The sequence below is a fragment of the Chelmon rostratus genome, chromosome 2 (genome assembly GCF_017976325.1).
Source record: "Chelmon rostratus isolate fCheRos1 chromosome 2, fCheRos1.pri, whole genome shotgun sequence".
NCBI lineage: Eukaryota > Metazoa > Chordata > Actinopteri > Chaetodontiformes > Chaetodontidae > Chelmon > Chelmon rostratus.
Genome location: NC_055659.1, coordinates 18,210,095 through 18,227,636, shown reverse-complemented (window position 1 = coordinate 18,227,636; position 17,542 = coordinate 18,210,095). Strand labels below are relative to the sequence as shown.

The 17,542-nt window shown below is 44.6% G+C and overlaps 1 protein-coding gene across 10 annotated transcripts in view; it reads left to right on the top strand.

The window, feature by feature from the left end:
• LOC121616152 (inositol 1,4,5-trisphosphate receptor type 1) overlaps window positions 1–17,542 on the top strand; it is a 70,105-nt gene that overhangs the window by 20,365 nt on the left and 32,198 nt on the right. For 4 of the 10 annotated variants that reach the window (XM_041950891.1, XM_041950831.1, XM_041950865.1 and 1 more), the window contains 30 exons: window positions 71–217; window positions 414–509; window positions 692–736; window positions 2,066–2,220; window positions 2,846–2,945; window positions 3,305–3,465; window positions 3,569–3,710; window positions 3,883–4,041; window positions 4,608–4,780; window positions 5,240–5,359; window positions 5,961–6,155; window positions 6,390–6,641; window positions 6,763–6,904; window positions 7,014–7,454; window positions 7,580–7,712; window positions 7,801–7,855; window positions 7,943–8,108; window positions 8,334–8,507; window positions 8,620–8,694; window positions 8,812–8,949; window positions 9,028–9,153; window positions 9,262–9,462; window positions 9,554–9,805; window positions 10,093–10,218; window positions 10,317–10,445; window positions 12,304–12,424; window positions 12,655–12,839; window positions 12,923–13,071; window positions 13,161–13,272; window positions 14,092–14,127. In XM_041950891.1, coding sequence (XP_041806825.1) covers window positions 71–217; window positions 414–509; window positions 692–736; window positions 2,066–2,220; window positions 2,846–2,945; window positions 3,305–3,465; window positions 3,569–3,710; window positions 3,883–4,041; window positions 4,608–4,780; window positions 5,240–5,359; window positions 5,961–6,155; window positions 6,390–6,641; window positions 6,763–6,904; window positions 7,014–7,454; window positions 7,580–7,712; window positions 7,801–7,855; window positions 7,943–8,108; window positions 8,334–8,507; window positions 8,620–8,694; window positions 8,812–8,949; window positions 9,028–9,153; window positions 9,262–9,462; window positions 9,554–9,805; window positions 10,093–10,218; window positions 10,317–10,445; window positions 12,304–12,424; window positions 12,655–12,839; window positions 12,923–13,071; window positions 13,161–13,272; window positions 14,092–14,127 — 4,506 coding nt within the window. The remainder of the gene's footprint in view (window positions 1–70; window positions 218–413; window positions 510–691; window positions 737–2,065; window positions 2,221–2,845; window positions 2,946–3,304; window positions 3,466–3,568; window positions 3,711–3,882; window positions 4,042–4,607; window positions 4,781–5,239; window positions 5,360–5,960; window positions 6,156–6,389; window positions 6,642–6,762; window positions 6,905–7,013; window positions 7,455–7,579; window positions 7,713–7,800; window positions 7,856–7,942; window positions 8,109–8,333; window positions 8,508–8,619; window positions 8,695–8,811; window positions 8,950–9,027; window positions 9,154–9,261; window positions 9,463–9,553; window positions 9,806–10,092; window positions 10,219–10,316; window positions 10,446–12,303; window positions 12,425–12,654; window positions 12,840–12,922; window positions 13,072–13,160; window positions 13,273–14,091; window positions 14,128–17,542) is intronic. The other 6 variants (XM_041950856.1, XM_041950848.1, XM_041950840.1 and 3 more) reach the window with 3 other exon arrangements.

Genomic DNA, 17,542 nt, shown 5'->3' with positions numbered 1-17,542 from the left:
TTGAGTAATTAGTTGGTTTGAAGGTGACTTTGAATATTTCTGACTGTAATAAATGTTGTGCATCCTCCAGGGCGACGTGGTACGGTTATTTCACGCGGAGCAGGAGAAATTCCTCACGTGTGACGATCACAGAAAAAAACAATATGTTTTCCTCCGCACTACTGGGCGGCAGTCAGCTACCTCGGCAACCAGCAGCAAAGCCTTATGGGAGATAGAGGTGAGGAGGAATATTGTTAGAGTTGGTTTTGCTGATTGATGTCTGTGCTGTGAACAGAGCAGTAAACATAGATTAAGTCTTTTGGGGAAACATTTCCTTTTACTGTACAGCATATCAGGTAATTCAGCCCACAGCACCTGTTAAATAAATTGTATGTACTGCTGCAAGATGTAACCGCTGTGTGCTCTGGTGCCAGGTTGTGCAGCATGATCCATGTCGAGGGGGGGCAGGCTACTGGAACAGCCTGTTCAGGTTCAAACACCTGGCTACTGGACACTACCTGGCTGCAGAGGTCAGCTGCCCACAGACACACTGATTTCAATAACTGTGTCAACAGTACCTCCATAGCAGAACTGTATTTATTTATTCTTATTTTTTATTCATGTATTTAGACATATTGATATTACAGAAAACAATATTCCAGGTGATGTCTAGAGTTTATTCCACGTGGGGAACCACTTTGTGTTTTTGCAGGTGAATCCTGAGTATGAAGAGGAGTGCCTGGAGTCCCGCTCCTCAGTGAGTGAGCCACACTGAAACACTTGTGTTTGGAGTTGGTAACATTTGTGTGTCAGCTGTCACTAATAATGGGTCCATTATTGTCTAGTTGTTAACCAGCCTAACTTGGTGATTTTATAGTGTGACACAAGAAAATACTTGTTTCTGATTGGCTGGCAGGTGTTAAAGTTATACAATGAAACAGGACACCTCAAGCTCAGTTATGGACAATGTTTGACTATGGTTGGAAAAGAAAACGCGTAGTAAACACAATCGCCTGTTATGTATTCAAGGTTAGGAATATGCTTCATTCTGGCGTTCCATCTACACAATTACTCAACCCAAAATAATTAAATACTGAAGTGAAATGATCCTGTCGTCAATTTGTTTGTTGTCTCCTGGCCACTAAATTAGCAAGCATTAAATGATGATGATCAAAACATGCAAAGTTAATATGAACAGCCGGTAAAATAAACAAAGTGACAATATACTTTGGTGACTGTACTGTAGTTATAAACTGATTCTGTAAACTTTAATAATAAAGTTTAATAAAGGCTTCGAGAGTAGTTATTTCCAGCAGCACATGGCTGAATGTATGTCTGCACATAGAGCTGGTATTACACTTCGGCCACCAGCAGATGGCAGCCTTTCACTGTGAATGCACCTGTACTGGGATGGCAAGTCACTTCTTTGCAACTGGCTGTGAACATGAAGCTGTTGACATCTGCTGACCAGGCAGCGACAAGTGAACCGGCTCACAGTCGGTCTGCTCCTGAGTTTATTGCCTCGCTTCTACAGTAAAGAAAAACCCTAAAAAAATACCCAAAGCAACTGAAGTGGTGCAAATGTCCCAGGCTAAAAGAAAATAGCCTCCAATTTATTGTGAGAGCTATTTCATGTTGGTTGAGTCCTACTGAAAGCAGGATTCAGTTCAACAGACCAAAATGTTTAATTAATTGTGCCAGATCTTGAAATCTTTTTCAAGGTCCGACTGATTTGAAATTTAGTCATAAGGATTTTCTGGCGACTGTTATTGGCCTATTGAGTGAAGACTGTCACATGTTATTTGGAAAATTTAACGTACAAAGTCAGAAAAAAAAGTAGCTGCTCTTTTGAGGAAAGTGGACTTTGAACAGTGATTGCGTCATGTGCATCATTTCATTTTCACTATCCTGAGTCAGTTCCTGCAAATCTTTCCACAGCAATAGTCGACCTTTTCACTGAAAGACCTGACTGTCACTGATCTTGACACAAACGTGGCAGATAATCTCAGTTACTCAAGTTGAGAATCAGTGTGTGCTTTGTAAGAAACAGTTTCTAATTGTTCTCTGTTTTGGCTTTTCCCACCAGCTGGACTCAGAGCAGGAAGCCTTACGGGCCCGTCTGAGAAATGTCCAGGACAAAGTCATGTACACCCTTGTGTCTGTACCTGATGGGAATGACATCTCTTCCATATTTGAGCTTGACCCTACCACATTAAGAGGGGGAGACTCGCTGGTACCCAGGTAGGCCATAACGCTAAGTGTTTCAGACCCGCTCAGGCCTGTGTTACAGAGAAGAGCCTGGTCTGTTTCCTGGTCTGTCACTCTTTCCACCGAAAACCAAACAGCAGACTCATTACAAGCAGGGGATTTCCACTGTATGTGAGGTCATCTTAATATCCTTGCGAAACTATAAACCATGGACATAGTATACATGTGTTAATGTAAGCCAGCCTGTGACTTGGTGTTACTCACAAAAATGGGTCCACAGATAAGGATTTTACGCTGGTTAATAGCAGCCAACAGGTCATGTGTGAAAGCAGATGTGTTTGTGCTTGTTCGTAGTGATGGTGGATTTCTCTTGCATGTGATAAATGAACAAAGCATGGGTTTGACTCACGTTACTTCACGAGAAAATGCCGCGACTTTAAAGGGAGTAGTTTAAGAAAGAGGATGCCGTTGTAGATCCGTGCCAGTGTCATGTGTTAATGGCAGCACGTACGTCTTGCTGGAGCCCGGCGTAAAAGTCGTTGTGCTTCTCATGTGTCTGAAAACGGTTATTGTAAGGTGATCGATGCTGAAGGAAATAGTCTTTTTGTGCAAAAATGACATGCAATCATAGATAAAAATCTAAAAAATGTGTTTTCAGGAACTCATACGTGCGCCTCAGACACCTGTGCACAAACACATGGGTTCACAGCACCAACCAGCCAATAGACAAGGAGGAGGAAAAGCCTGTCATGCTGCGTGTGAGTGACACTTCATTTGCGCTGATGTGTAACAGTGTATCACCAGTAAACTGCTGCAGCTTTTGTCATGTCTAGACTCCTGTGCATGATGCTGAGGTGAAATTCTCTCATTTTATGAGTCACCAGGGGTCATCGCTAAATAAAAAGTGCAAACCCAGCTGTGAAGTTACGGAAGTGTTTCAGACCTGAATTTGCCCTGTTTTTTCACAGTAAACATATGATTGCAGTTTTCATTATTGGTTTTCTATATTTGGGGTAAGAATAAAACAAGTGGACCCAGAGACCATTTCTAAATATTATAAAATATCTCACACTGCCCCCATAGATGACAAAGTTGTACATTTCTTTCCTGATTCAAGATTGGCACCTCTGCACTGAAAGAGGACAAAGAAGCTTTTGCCATTGTGCCCGTCTCTCCGGCCGAAGTAAGAGACCTTGACTTTGCCAACGATGCCAGTAAAGTGTTGGCCTCTATTGCTGGAAAGCTGGAAAAAGGCACCATCACGCAGAATGAGAGGAGGTACTGTATAAAATGCGCAGTGGTGCCAGACAATAATTTCCTCTCATGTAACAAGGTAGACATCTGTTATTGCTTTTTGTGTCTCTTTTGCATGTGCAACCAGAGCGGTCACCAAGCTTCTGGAGGATCTGGTGTTCTTTGTGGTGGATATTCCCAACAATGGGCAGGATGTTCTCGAGATCATGGTCAACAAACCCAACAGGGAGCGGCAGAAACTCATGAGAGAGCAGAATATTCTCAAGCAGGTATTGCCTTAATACGGTGAATGTAATGCGCTTTCCTTTACCGCCTCTCTAATCTTTATGACGCTCTGTAACACAGCTCAATGGTTGTCAGGCCTGCTATTAGCATCAGCATGTTCTTTTGGATTCAACTTCAGTATGGCTACAATTGTCACAACCTTATCCCTGTGTTCAGATCTTCAAGCTGCTCCAGGCTCCATTCACAGACAGTGGGGACGGGCCCATGCTCCGACTGGAGGAGCTGGCTGACCAGCGCCATGCCCCCTTCAGACACATCTGCCGCCTGTGTTATCGGGTTTTGCGTCACTCTCAGCAGGACTACCGCAAGAACCAGGTATAGCTTGTCAGGCCTTTATGTCCTCATAACGAGTGTACGTGCCATTGGAGGAAAAGTGCATTCCAAAATTGAATCTAATAGTAAGTGAAAGAGGCCTTTGCTCTGGAGCAGCTCTGATATGATTATCAGAACAAAAAATCCACTGTGCATGTTGCAAGGATCGCCAGCCGAGGACCTTTTATCAAATTTTCTGTGGACACGAACACACAGAGCCGCAGAGCGATGTGAGCTCATCCTTTAACAAATGCTGAACACGTGAAGTACAACATCCCCATTTTCTAAGAGCAGTCAGTTTCTCTTAAACACATTACAGTATAATTGTTAGAGGGGACATTTAATTAGGTGGAATTTGGAGGCAGTCTGTTCCTTGTGAACATGCTGTTGTGTTTTTCTGCACACAGATGGCCTGTATCTGTCAATGTAAGTAATGGATGTGGACATAACAAGGTTACAGAGAAAGATGAAAGGGCTTGGTTAATAATGACATTTTTTTTCCACAGTGAGTCTGTGCCGTCTGCTTTTGGTTTGCGTGTCCTCAGACTGTTTGTCTGTCCGTCCCGCAGGAGTACATAGCCAAGCAGTTTCGCTTCATGCAGAAGCAAATCGGCTATGATGTCCTGGCCGAGGACACGATCACAGCTCTGCTCCACAACAACCGCAAGCTGCTGGAGAAACACATCACTGCTGCAGAGATCGACACGTTTGTCAGCCTGGTCCGCAAGAACCGCGAGCCCAGGTTTGTGTGTGCGTGCGTGTGTGTGCGCGTGTGTATCCTGATTTTAAGCTTCATATCCTGATCATACACTATCCTCTACATGTATGCACACAATAAGTTTGCTTACACCAGGCAAGCAGAGAGCTCACACAAGAGTGTAAAGACATCCAACATTTTATTCTAACGTACAACTTGAACGTCTCACAGCATAAATGAGTGTCCCTTCACTGTTATGGTACATCAGTGTGGTTTAATTTAGGTGATTGAATTAAAGTTTGGAATGTGTGGTTTAAGACAGTATGCTGGTACATTATTTACTCTGAAAGGATGTTTTTGTGGGCTATGTGATTGAATTTTGCATATATTGTCTGTGCGTGCGTGTGTGTGTGTGTGTGTGTGTGTGTGTGTGTGTGTGTGTGTGTGTGTGTGTGTGTGCGTGCGTGCGTGTGTGTGTGCGCGCGTGTGCGTGTGCGTGTCCAGGTTCCTGGACTACCTGTCGGACTTGTGTGTGTCAATGAATAAGTCCATCCCTGTGACACAGGAGCTCATCTGTAACGCAGTGCTGGATCCAGCTAACGCAGACATCCTCATAGAAACTAAGTGAGTAGCCCCCCACTCGAATTCCAGCTGTTTCAGTCCCATCCTCCTCATGATGCCAGTCAGCACTATGTGGCATCTAGAGGCAGTACATGGAGTGTATGTCACTTACTTCTAAACCCAACCCAGGGATTAATCATTTATAAACAAAATCTGGCTATCAACAGCTTTAATTTCTCATATGTAACTAGTCAATGTTGTGAAGTCACCATGTATGGAGTTAAGGGATGTAGTGCTGACATGATTAGATGATTAGAGAATAAGTTGATTGATAAATAATTGGTCAAAACTGTTTTGAGAAATCAGTAGATGAATCTTGGCTACTTTCATATCATTGTGAAGTTAATATCTTCTGAGTTTTGCTGCTGTTTATGAGGCAAAATAAGCAATTTGAAGACGATACTTGAGCTCTAGAAAAAGATGCATCAATCATATTTTAAAGATTCTGATATGTCTCTGTGCAGTACAGATGTGTTTGCGAGGCTTTTCCCATCCTTTCTTACAGCTGGAGGGTGACAGTAATGACACTGGGAGTCATTATATCCTAATCCTGGTGCTTTTGTTCAAATTTATCACAAATGCTTAAAATCCCCTCCTCCTGCAGACTCGTGCTGTCGAGATTTGAGATTGAGGGCGCGCCACTCGGGGAGAACTCTGTGGAGTCAGAGGAGGATGAGGAGGAGGTGTGGTTGTTCTGGAAAGACAGTAATAAAGAGATCCGCAGTAAAAGCATCAGGGAGCTGGCCCAGGATGCCAAGGAGGGCCAGAAGGAGGACCAGGAGGTGATCAGTTATTACAGGTAGTTACTGGACTTTGTTTTCCATGTGGGTTTGGGATGAAGGAGATAACGCTAGTCCCCTATCTGACTTAAGATTGAGCCAGAGCACAAGCAGCATGTGGGCTTTAGATTGAGATAGTGTTGCATTTGCCCAATGTGTCACTCGGGAACAAACAAACAAGCAAACAAAACAACTTGGATTTGGAGTGTTTCAGATGTAAGTCTGACTCTGCTTGTATGTATTTACGGCCACAGGTACCAGCTGAACCTGTTTGCCAGAATGTGTTTGGACCGACAGTACCTGGCAATCAACAAGATCTCCGGCCAGCTGGATGTGGACCTGATCTTGCGGTGCATGTCCGATGAAGACCTGCCCTATGATCTGCGAGCCTCCTTCTGCCGCATGATGCTGCACATGCATGTGGATCGCGACCCTCAGGAGCAGGTTACGCCTGTCAAATACGCTCGACTCTGGTCTGAGATCCCCTCAGAGATTGCCATTGACGAGTGAGTAAACAGACACATGGGAGTTGATTGATTGTTCTCTAATATTTCTGTCATGTAGACAGCAACTTTTTGTTGTTGTTGTTGTTGATTCATTTGTGCTTTTTTTGTTGCCTTTTTATAGTTATGACAATGATGGAACATCTAAAGATGAAATTAAGGAGCGGTTCTCTCAGACTATGGAGTTTGTTGAGAACTACCTGAGAGATGTGGTGTGTCAGAGCTTCCCTTTTGCAGATAAAGAGAAAAACAAGCTCACCTTCGAGGTCAGCCTGGCTTATTCTTGATATATAATCACACTTACATCATAGTTGTCAGGCTTTGATGGTAAAATCAGCAGCAAACCTGCTTCAGTTGTCTATCTTTCATGTTTAGGTGGTGAATCTGGCCAGGAACCTGATTTATTTTGGCTTCTACAACTTCAGTGACCTGCTGAGACTAACCAAGATCCTGCTGGCTATTCTAGACTGTGTCCACATGAGCACCATTTTCCCTTTCAACAAGCTGGACAAAGAAGATGAAAGTAAAGGTATGCACACCACCATGGTTGCTCCGCAGACGACCAAACACCTCCTGGACATGAAGTTGATGTTGCGTATTTGTGCACGTGTGGGCTCATTTCCAGGCAGCAACGTGATGAGGTCCATTCATGGCGTGGGAGAGCTGATGTCCCAAGTAGTCCTGAGAGGAGGGGGCTTCCTTCCCATGACTTCAAACAGCAGCACCAGTGGAGACACAGTCAAGACCCAGACTGAACCCGAGAAACAAGACATTTTGGTCATGGACACCAAGCTCAAGATCATTGAGATCCTGCAGGTGAAGAACATGCAATATTACAATTAAATGCACTTGCATGCATACAGTACAGTGTATCGGACACAGTCACTTCATCCTTCAGATATTCACATATAATCCCTGATATTATCTATCCTGCCCTGTAGTTCATCTTGAATGTGCGCCTGGACTACAGGATCTCCTGTCTGCTGTCTATATTTAAGAGGGAGTTTGATGAGAGTAACTCCCAGAGTGAATTATCTGTAACTGGAGCAGTGGAAGGACCGAACAATATGCCAGGTCAGGTTAACTTATGTCTGCATGTTACACAAATGTGTGGCCATTGAGACTTTGTAGGGTACAAATACTTTTTTTTTTTAACTTCCAGGAGCTTTGGATTTTGAGCACATAGAAGAGCAGGCAGAGGGGATATTTGGTGGAAGGTAATCGAGGTTCCAACAGAGAAAGAGTTGCAAATTACAAGAAAGAGGATGTGTTTTCATCTGAGTGTGTGTTCTGTGCGCGTCTAGTGAAGAGAACACCCCGCTGGATCTGGACGATCATGGTGGCCGTACCTTCTTGAGGGTCCTGCTCCACTTAACCATGCATGACTATCCTCCTCTGGTGTCCAGAGCCCTTCATCTGCTCTTTAGGCACTTCAGCCAGAGGCAGGAGGTCTTGCAGGCCTTTAAGCAGGTATCCCAACAACTCACACACATCTGAAACTGAAGCAATGAAAATCATACCAGTTTAAAGAGACATTTGCTGTGCCTTCCATTCTTTTTACTCTTGTGACACATGCATGCTTACATGCACATGCATCTAGCGTGCATCCACATTTGAGTGTGGAATCAGCACCATCTTGCCATTCCAGTTTGCTCTGCTCTGTACTTTGTACTCTAACAGCATATATACTCACAGGTCCAGCTGCTGGTCACCAGCCAAGATGTGGAAAATTACAAACAAATCAAGTCAGACCTGGACCAGCTGCGCTCTATCGTAGAGAAGTCTGAGCTCTGGGTTTACAAGAGGCAGGGGCCAGACGAGGGCATGGATGCAGGAGAGGGGCTCTCCACTGAGCCAGAGCATAAAAAGGTTCAGTGATTTGTTTGTACATCAAAAAACACTGAAAAGCCAGCCGCCACTAAGTGTCTTTACTAGAGTAAGGTCTTTTTCTCTAATGCATTGTTTCTGGTGTTCTCTGTAGGGGGATTCAGGGGGCACAGACAAACCAAAGAAAGCAGAAAGCACCAGCAGTTACAACTATAGGGTGGTAAAGGAGGTAATTATCGTACTTCTAAGTATGGTTAACAAGCTCTTATCTGCCCTATAGACTTTTTTTGCACATTCCCCACTCCCTCACATTTTCTTTCTTTCTCTCCTCACTGTTGCCTATCAGATCCTGCTGCGGCTCAGTAGACTCTGTGTCCAAGAAGGCCTGTCAGGTAGGAAGAGCAAGAAGCAGCAGCAGAGGCTGCTGAGGAACATGGGGGCTCACGCTGTCGTCCTCGAGCTCCTGCAGATCCCCTATGAGAAGGTATGGAGAGCTTTCAGTAAGATGTGCTTTTGGTGTGTTAAATTGGACAAACCTTCACATTCACATTTTCCCCTCCAGGGAGAAGACTTGCGCATGCAGGATATCATGAAGCTAGCCCACCAGTTCCTACAGAATTTCTGTGCAGGAAACCAGCAGAACCAAGCCCTGCTGCACAAGCACATCAACCTGTTCCTCAACCCAGGGGTGAGCAGACGACGCCCCACTCGACACCCACAGTGCTGCTGTTGAAAGTGGCTGATTTTTGACTTCAAACAACACCATTCTGTTCTGGTGCTCCTCTCTTTTGTTCAGATTTTAGAAGCCATCACCATGCAGCATATCTTCATGAACAACTTCCAGCTGTGCAGTGAGATCAATGAGCGTGTGGTTCAGCACTTTGTCCACTGCATCGAGACACACGGCCGCAACGTGCAGTACCTCAAGTTCCTTCAGACTATCGTCAAAGCAGAGAATAAATTCATCAAAAAGTGCCAGGACATCGTCATGGCGGAGGTCATACTTGTTACCACCTTTCCAATGTTTCAACTATGCTAAAGTCTCCTTATTTCCTCATGTAATGGTGCACATCTCTGTCTTCCTACAGCTGGTGAATGCTGGCGAAGATGTCCTGGTCTTCTATAATGACCGCGCCTCCTTCCAGACACTGGTGCAGATGATGCGATCGGAGCGGGACCGCATGGACGAGAACAGCCCCCTGATGTACCACATACACCTGGTCGAGCTGTTGGCTGTCTGCACTGAGGGCAAGAACGTCTACACGGAGATCAAGTGTAACTCCCTGTTACCGCTGGATGACATCGTGCGGGTGGTGACCCATGAGGACTGCATCCCAGAGGTGAGATAAGCCCCGAGCAGGGCCGTGCTGAGGATTTGACTGCTGCATGAAAGAAAACAATAAGCCAGTTATGGAGCAGACTCTGTGAATATGGAGGCTCACAGCGCTCAATGCATCTAAATTCAAATGCTTTGAAATATTATATGACCACATTCACAGCAGCATAATCAGTTAATATCAATCACGAATGATTTTCTTCCATTATCATGTCATATTCGTATGTTTGCTTAGTGTAACATATGATGGACTTTTAGGGTTTTATATTAACCCTAATCCCCACCTTTCAGGTGAAGATCGCCTATATCAACTTCCTGAACCACTGCTATGTGGACACAGAGGTGGAAATGAAGGAGATCTACACCTCCAACCACATGTGGAAACTCTTCGAGAACTTCCTGGTTGACATTTGCAGAGTAAGGAACACCAGGCAGCTTTATGGACTTTTTCCCTTCACTTTGAAAGTGAGGATTGTTCAGACACAGGTAGTATTGTTCTGTTTCTGTGATTGCAGGTGTGCAACAACACAAGCGACCGCAAGCATGCAGACACCGTGCTGGAGCGCTATGTGACCGAGACGGTCATGAGCATCGTGACGACTTTCTTCAGCTCACCTTTCTCAGACCAGAGCACCAGCCTGCAGGTATGTAAGCATTTACATTTACATTTAAAGCATTTACAGTAGCTTTACAGTGCTGAATAAATGTGAAAATGAATCAGTCCAAAAGAGAATCTGTTTGAAAAGAATAAGGATAAATTGGTTCCTAAAGTAGGTTTGATCAGCAGCCGCTTTGGACACATCAGTCAGACATACAGAGCCGCACTCAATGTATGTTGACTAAAACAGATGTGATGTAAATCTGTTGCCACAGTCATGTCTTGACCTCCGACTTATACAGTCCGTCACAAATTTCCGCTCTCTTGTTACAAGGTCGTCTTTCTCAGAACATACCTCTGAATGGCCACTGGTCCAGTCATGCCACTAAACTGTTACATGATCTGAGAGAAAACCTTTTCTAAGAAGGAGAGACACAGTAACATGAGATAGATTATAGGTGGTTGAGATTCAGCGGTTCCTCTCTCTTAATGTTGACACGTACGTAAATACCGGCTAACCTCCTGCCCACTAATGTACAGTATGTGTTGTGCTCTGGGTGGCCATCAGAAAGAATGTAAGTACAGATAGAGTATGCATTAGCTGTCCCGTGTCGATTCAACCACATCCAGGGAAGCTCTCACTCAGAAGCCTGACCTTTAGATTAGAGCCAGACCGTCCTCTGCTGTGGTTTTCATGCTAAGCGCTTCCTTAAGTGGTAAAATTAGTGCTTCCGAGGAATTTCTGAGAATTTTCTGCCTCTGATTCCCGTCATTGTGAGTGGTAAAGGAGAATGAATGCCCCCCTTCTCTTCCCATTTGTATGTGCTGATCAGCATTATGTTAGTCACGGTCCTGTAGAGCTAACTGGACATTACAAAGTTAAGACCAGTTAGTCGTGATTGTGATTGTTGGCGTCCTGTTGTGCTTATTAATCATTTCCTTTGTAGATGCACAAAAAGTTCACCCTTTCATCACAGACTCATGGGTTCATAGAAATAGTCTTAAAGTCACAACATGTATAGTTTCAATGCTGTGTAAATAATTCTTCATTTGTTCAAATAAACTCTGGACTATCATCTTAGACTTTTTACAAGCAAGATCACACTGTTTTACAAATGGAAGTTTTTTGTATTATAGGGCAGGAATAACAGCTGTCTGTGCAGTAATGCACTTGAAAGCATGTGTGTGATTATCTTCCGTGCATGTATTATTTCTTCACTGCTTGTATCCTCTGCTGCAGGCCTCTCTGTTGGGGAAAATATTTCAGGTATTTGTTGTGATTCAATTCAGCGGGGATAATGCAGAGTTGGGTGTTACAGATTCTTTTTGAGTACAGGACATGTGTGTGAGTATGAGTGAGGTGATTTTCACGAGGCGAGGTTTGGGCAAATGTCTGCTCAGAGACTGATGGGTCTCCTGGAAAAGTAACAGGCCGCCACCGAGTCAGCATGCTGTTCTGACTCCAGGTGCCACACCAGCTAAACAACATCACTGTACGGAGAGGTGTGTGTGTGTGTGCGCGTGTGTGTGGATGTTTATTTCACCTGTTGGGAGGACATAAACCTGTTTACACAGTGTCATTGTGGGGACTTGCCCTCCTTTCGTTACAAAACACAAGTCTGCATAGCGTCAATCATTAAATTTTAGGGTGACACTTGGGTTAAGGTTGATGGAAACACGATTGTGCGTGCGTGCGTGCGTGCGTGTGTGTGTGTGAGTTCGTGCGTGTGTGTGTGTGACTAAAAGGCAAACCCTACGGTCCAGATTGGCAATGCTGTAGATGACGGGTGGGACATCTTTATGTTGTTGAGGGACATCTTTCTTTCTGTCAAGACTAGAACAGTTAGTCCCATTAGACACACATGATAATCCACTGACTGTTTTTTCTGGTGTCTTCCTCTCAGACCAGGCAGCCAGTCTTTGTGCAGCTGTTGCAGGCAGTGTTCAGGGTCTACCACTGTAACTGGTTGATCCCAGTCCAGAAGGGCTCTGTGGAGAGCTGCATCAAGGTGCTCTCTGATGTTGGTAAGATCCAGATCCTGCTGAACACTCCCATCAGCTTCTAAAAAATCCTGTCTGCCAAGCAATCACTTTTAATGTCTAAATCAATCCATCATCTGCAGCACAGTAGGTTCAACAGTTTGTCTTTTTAAGTAATGATTCTTTATCGCATGTACTGGCAAGGAAGGAGCAGCGGTTGCTGGGGCCGATTTGTCTTCACACTGCTTGCGTGTGTCTGTGTGTGTCCTCGACAGCCAAAGGCAGAGCGATAGCCATCCCTGTGGACCTGGACAACCAGGTGAACAACCTGTTTGTGAAATCCAACAACATTGTGCAGAAGACAGCTATGAGCTGGAGACTCTCAGCTCGCAATGCTGCCCGCAGAGACTCTGTGGTGACCGCTTCACGGGACTACAGGAACATCATCGAGAGGCTGCAGGTATGGTACTTGTGCGTGTTTGTGCTGACTTGAGTGTTCTCGATCATTTGAGCAGTAAGGAAGCTTCTTTGTCCGGGCTGTAGGACATTGTGTCAGCTCTCGAGGACCGTCTGCGCCCGCTGGTCCAGGCGGAGTTGTCAGTGCTGGTGGACGTGCTGCATCGGCCCGAGCTGCTCTTCCCTGAAAACACTGACTCACGCAAGAAGTGTGAGAGCGGAGGTTTTATATGCAAGTAAGCCTCGAAAACACCGTCTTCAGCTCATCGACATAAGAGTGAATATATTTATTACAAATGAGACTTATGAGCTAACGTGTGTGCAGGCTGATCAAACATACCAAGCAGCTGCTGGAGGAAAATGAGGAGAGACTGTGCATCAAAGTTCTGCAAACGCTGCGAGAGATGATGACAAAAGACCGCGGCTATGGAGAGAAGGTAGGGGACGCTGAAGGCACAGAAATGGTGGCGGGATATGCTTCATGAACACGGTATGACTGTGCACATGCTGTACATTGAACTGTATATAATGCATACGTAAATACAGAAAATGTGCTTAAAGTTTGTTACTTGATTTTGTTCTTCCAAATGATTTTGACGGTGGTGCACTCAGAGAAAGAGGTCAGCTTCTTAGAACTATTAATAAAAGAGTCTCAGCTTTATTTAGACCTGCATTTTTGACACTGTTTATTTTGAGGGGATTTCAGAGATGCTTTTACACCCAAGACCAATCCTCACTACTTTAATTGAAATGGAATTAAAAAAAAATGTTAATTTATTAATTAATAAGTCTTAACGTTCACAAAAAACAGCAATTTCCGATTAATATACAATACGTTTTGACAACATTTTTGATGTCAGCTGCATCACACACACACACACACACACACACACACACACACACACGTGCACGCACGCATACGCACGCACACACACACACTCTTGACACACCAATTGACCTTATTTTGAAGGGAATTAGCTTGTTCCTTGTGTCACGCTCACCTCTGCAGTCAATAAGGCAGGACTGGTCACTTCTCAGAAATGCTTTCAGCCATGCAATGAGACTGCACTAATTCTGCTCTCTGTGGGTAACATCCATTCATAAATACTATTTCCTCTGTGCTGCCAAAGTTAATAAGTATCCCCACAGTCTAAACTCACTTAACTAACATGTCATGCTGTATCATTGACCTCTGCTTTAGCTTCCTCCTCCCTGTGTTGTTGTCTAACCGCCTTAAACCCTCTGTTCTCTTTCAGCTCAGGGCCTTTGATGATGAGATGGATATGCCTAAGGTTGTTTCTCTTTTTTCTCCTATTCATGCCCTCATTTCCCTGAGCCGATGTCTGTCATGTCATGTGCAACACTAGCAGTCGTTCTTTAACTGTACTGTGGCAGCTGCTGCGCTGTAACTAGCGGAGGCTCTAGGCACAGCTGGTAAAGCGGTAGGCCGACTCTGTCTTGCACACCTGCTGCACTGCCTGCCATAAAACGGTGTGCAGATCAACTGAAAACAGTGAGAAAGAAAGAGAGAGAGAGAGAGAGAGAGAGAGAGACACTGTGGGGAGATGAGGGCTGTGGCTGACTGTGTGTTGCTCAACAGAGTTGTGTTATTCCAACTTCCAAGGTGAGTCACTTGCTGGCTTAGCAAGCTGCCCACACGGGACATTTTCATGCTCTACCTTCTGCCGGGGTAACCACCACGTCAAATCACTCTGGGACATATGTATGTTTCAACATTAAGTCCAGTTTAATACTGGTGTCAAATTTTATTTTACACTCATGCAAACAGTGTTGAAACAAGGGAGGTCATGAGGCCTCAGTCTAATTAGAAATAAAATAAGACAAGAATCAAGAAATAAAATGGACAAAGCAGTGCAGCCAATGATCAGCTGATAATGATCATGTAGATTTGACAAGAAGACGTGGATGCGGGTGGATGAAGGAATGGAATAACCAAAAGACACACATCACAAATGAAATGCTACTTTTTTAAAGTAGGTTGCCATTCGTTCTTTTACAAGAAGCAAAGGGGAAGGTAGTAAAGCCATAAAAGCCAGATCACTTCCATACCAGTTTTTTTTTTTTTCGTTTCATCAAGGTTTACTTGTCTTGGTCAATGTTCAGCTCTTTGTAGGGTGTTTCCCCTGCGTCTCCATTCAGCAACAATAGGGGGCACTGTGACTGTGTGTGCCGCGTGTGTGTCTGTGTGTGTGTGTGTATTAATGAATGTGAGGGGCTGTGGCAGTCATTGAGGCTGTGTCCTAGTTTTCCTTGCCTGAGAGCTGCACGATTCCTGGGCCCCTGCCAACTCTGGGCTGAGGTTACATAAGAACCAGGCTTTTTTTCCTGGAACTCAGCCCTTCTGCCGATGTGTGACCTTCAGCGGTAATTGCCAATAAAAGTGTAGAGGAGCTGTTTACCCACACTGCCGTTGTGTGTGCGTGTGTGCACCTGCATGTGCGTGTCTGTTGGAGAGGTGAAGGGCTGTTTGCGTGTGTGTGTGTGAGTGTGTGTGTGTGAGAGAGAGAGAGAGAGAGAGAGGGAGAGATAATCCCTACACACACCTGTTAAAAGTATCTGTGTCTGTCTACATTAAAAAGCAGCTCTGATGTAAGAATTGCAGCCCGCTCCCGCCCCATGTGCCAATTCCACATAGTTCTCTTCTCCTCTTCCCTTCTTCCCTTTTGGAGCTATTAAATCATTGTGTCACAATTCCTCAACTACTCCCCCACTTCCACTCACACCCTTTCACAGAGATGCAAACACACACCCACTCAGTGTAAACTAAGTGAGGCTGGCTGCGAGTGTTTGTGTAGGTGTGATATGAAAGTGCGTAGTTGGCGCTCGTCTCCTCTGTTGCCCTTTTGAGTAAAGCAGGACAGCACAGTCGACGACTAAAGAGGAACTTGGGTGAATATGTGAGCTTGTTGGAACAGGAAACTTGGTTTAAATAGGTCACATGAAGTAGGTTTTTATGCAGTAGTATTTTGCATAAGTCATTATCATTACAGGCGTTTTTTCTTTTCTTTTTTTTTAATCGAGATGGCAGGAGATGTATTTTTGACCTCCCCAGTGTGTGCATAGCGCACTTGCTAAATGTCAGGGAGGTGGATTATCAGATAAATCCATTGCTCTTTGGCTGTCAGACTTATGTAAGAGCCTGAGGAGTTCAGGATACACAGTGTTGGGCTTTTACTGTCAGACTCCCCTGTTCACCTGGCCTCGTGTGCGAGTGTGTGTGTGTGCGTGTGTGTGGTCTAGTCGAAGCAGTTATGCAAGCCCTCCATGTTGGAATAAGTCATGTTTCATCCCCTTCACCTCCCTGTTACTTCCCTTGGCAAGTTTGGATGGATTTAGAGGAGGGGAAAAAAATCTTTTTAGACTTTTTTTTTTTTTAGATTTTAAGATAGCGTCCAGCCTCCTTTTTAATCTACTCAACACATTTTCTCCCGCACTCGCAGCTGTGCTTTGCCGACTCTGGCCAAGAGTGTAAAATTCATTTTACAGTGCTGGTGCAGAAGTAGGTCAGCTGCAATGAAAATGACAGAGCACTGTCTTTTAATTTAGTCTGCTTGTCTGTCTGCACATAACAAGCAGCCGTGTGGTAAACCCCAGCGTTCATGTCATTCACCACTGCTTTAAACATGACTCAGTCTCAGCCTGCAAAGACACATTTATTTACGCACTTTCAGGAAAAAAAAAAACACCTAAACATGAAGTACAATGCACTCTGTGTGCATGTGTGTGCGCTTATTTGTTCCCTATATTGTCGAAGTGAGAGGTGCAAGACTGATCAGGGGTTTGCCCCGGGGAGTTTCCAGTTTGGTGGAATGCACTGTCGTTGGGGCGGATGTGGCAGCTGTGAGGGGTTACTCTGTGGTGTCTATGGTCAAACTGGGGATGATTAGCTTTGCATATCTACTCTGATCAGCATATTGCTTTGTGGTTTGATGTGGTGACAGTGAGGCAATGTCCACAGACATGTGGAAGATGTTGCTCCTGCAGTGTGAGAGCACTGAGCGTGCAGCCCTCTGCCCTGCCGCTGAACCCTGCCCCACTGTGAAATCAATTGGCGTGCACGTCACAAGTGAGTTTGAAGGCTCGACACTAAAAACCCAAATCGTGTCTCATGTCAAGTCTGACAAATGCTAATCTGAGTACAAGTCATAAACTTTGAGTTTTGCACGTCAACAAAAGTAGTGGAACGGTTTGAAATGACAAGAAAAAGTGTGAATACTAACAATGAAAACAGGCCTGCACAGCTTCCAGCACAACATCCACGGTCAGCTTAGTAGTGTTAAACAATAGGTGCTGAAATGTCGTCATTAGCGTTTTGTGTATTCCAAAGTGTTTACGTGACTGTATTCTGTGTTTTCCCTTTCTTCTTTCGCACTGTGTCTGTCTGTCACTTTCACTTTCTCGCTCTGTCTGACTATGCTTTTACCCTCCCACACACCAACCACCAAGCTCCATCTCTCTCGCTCCCTCTTACCTGTTCCCTTTTTAAAACGCTCTTCATCTTTGGCCATGAAACTTTAGAACTGGTGGTTTTTGAATTTTTTCAGATGTCTTTATGGGTTGAGAAAATTCTCATACATTTTAAGCTCAAAAAAAAATTTAAGACCCCATTAAAGAATCTGAAAAAATGCACTGTCACAAAGCTGAAAATGGTCCTGGTTTCTGTTTAGGGGGGCTTGTAGACTGCTG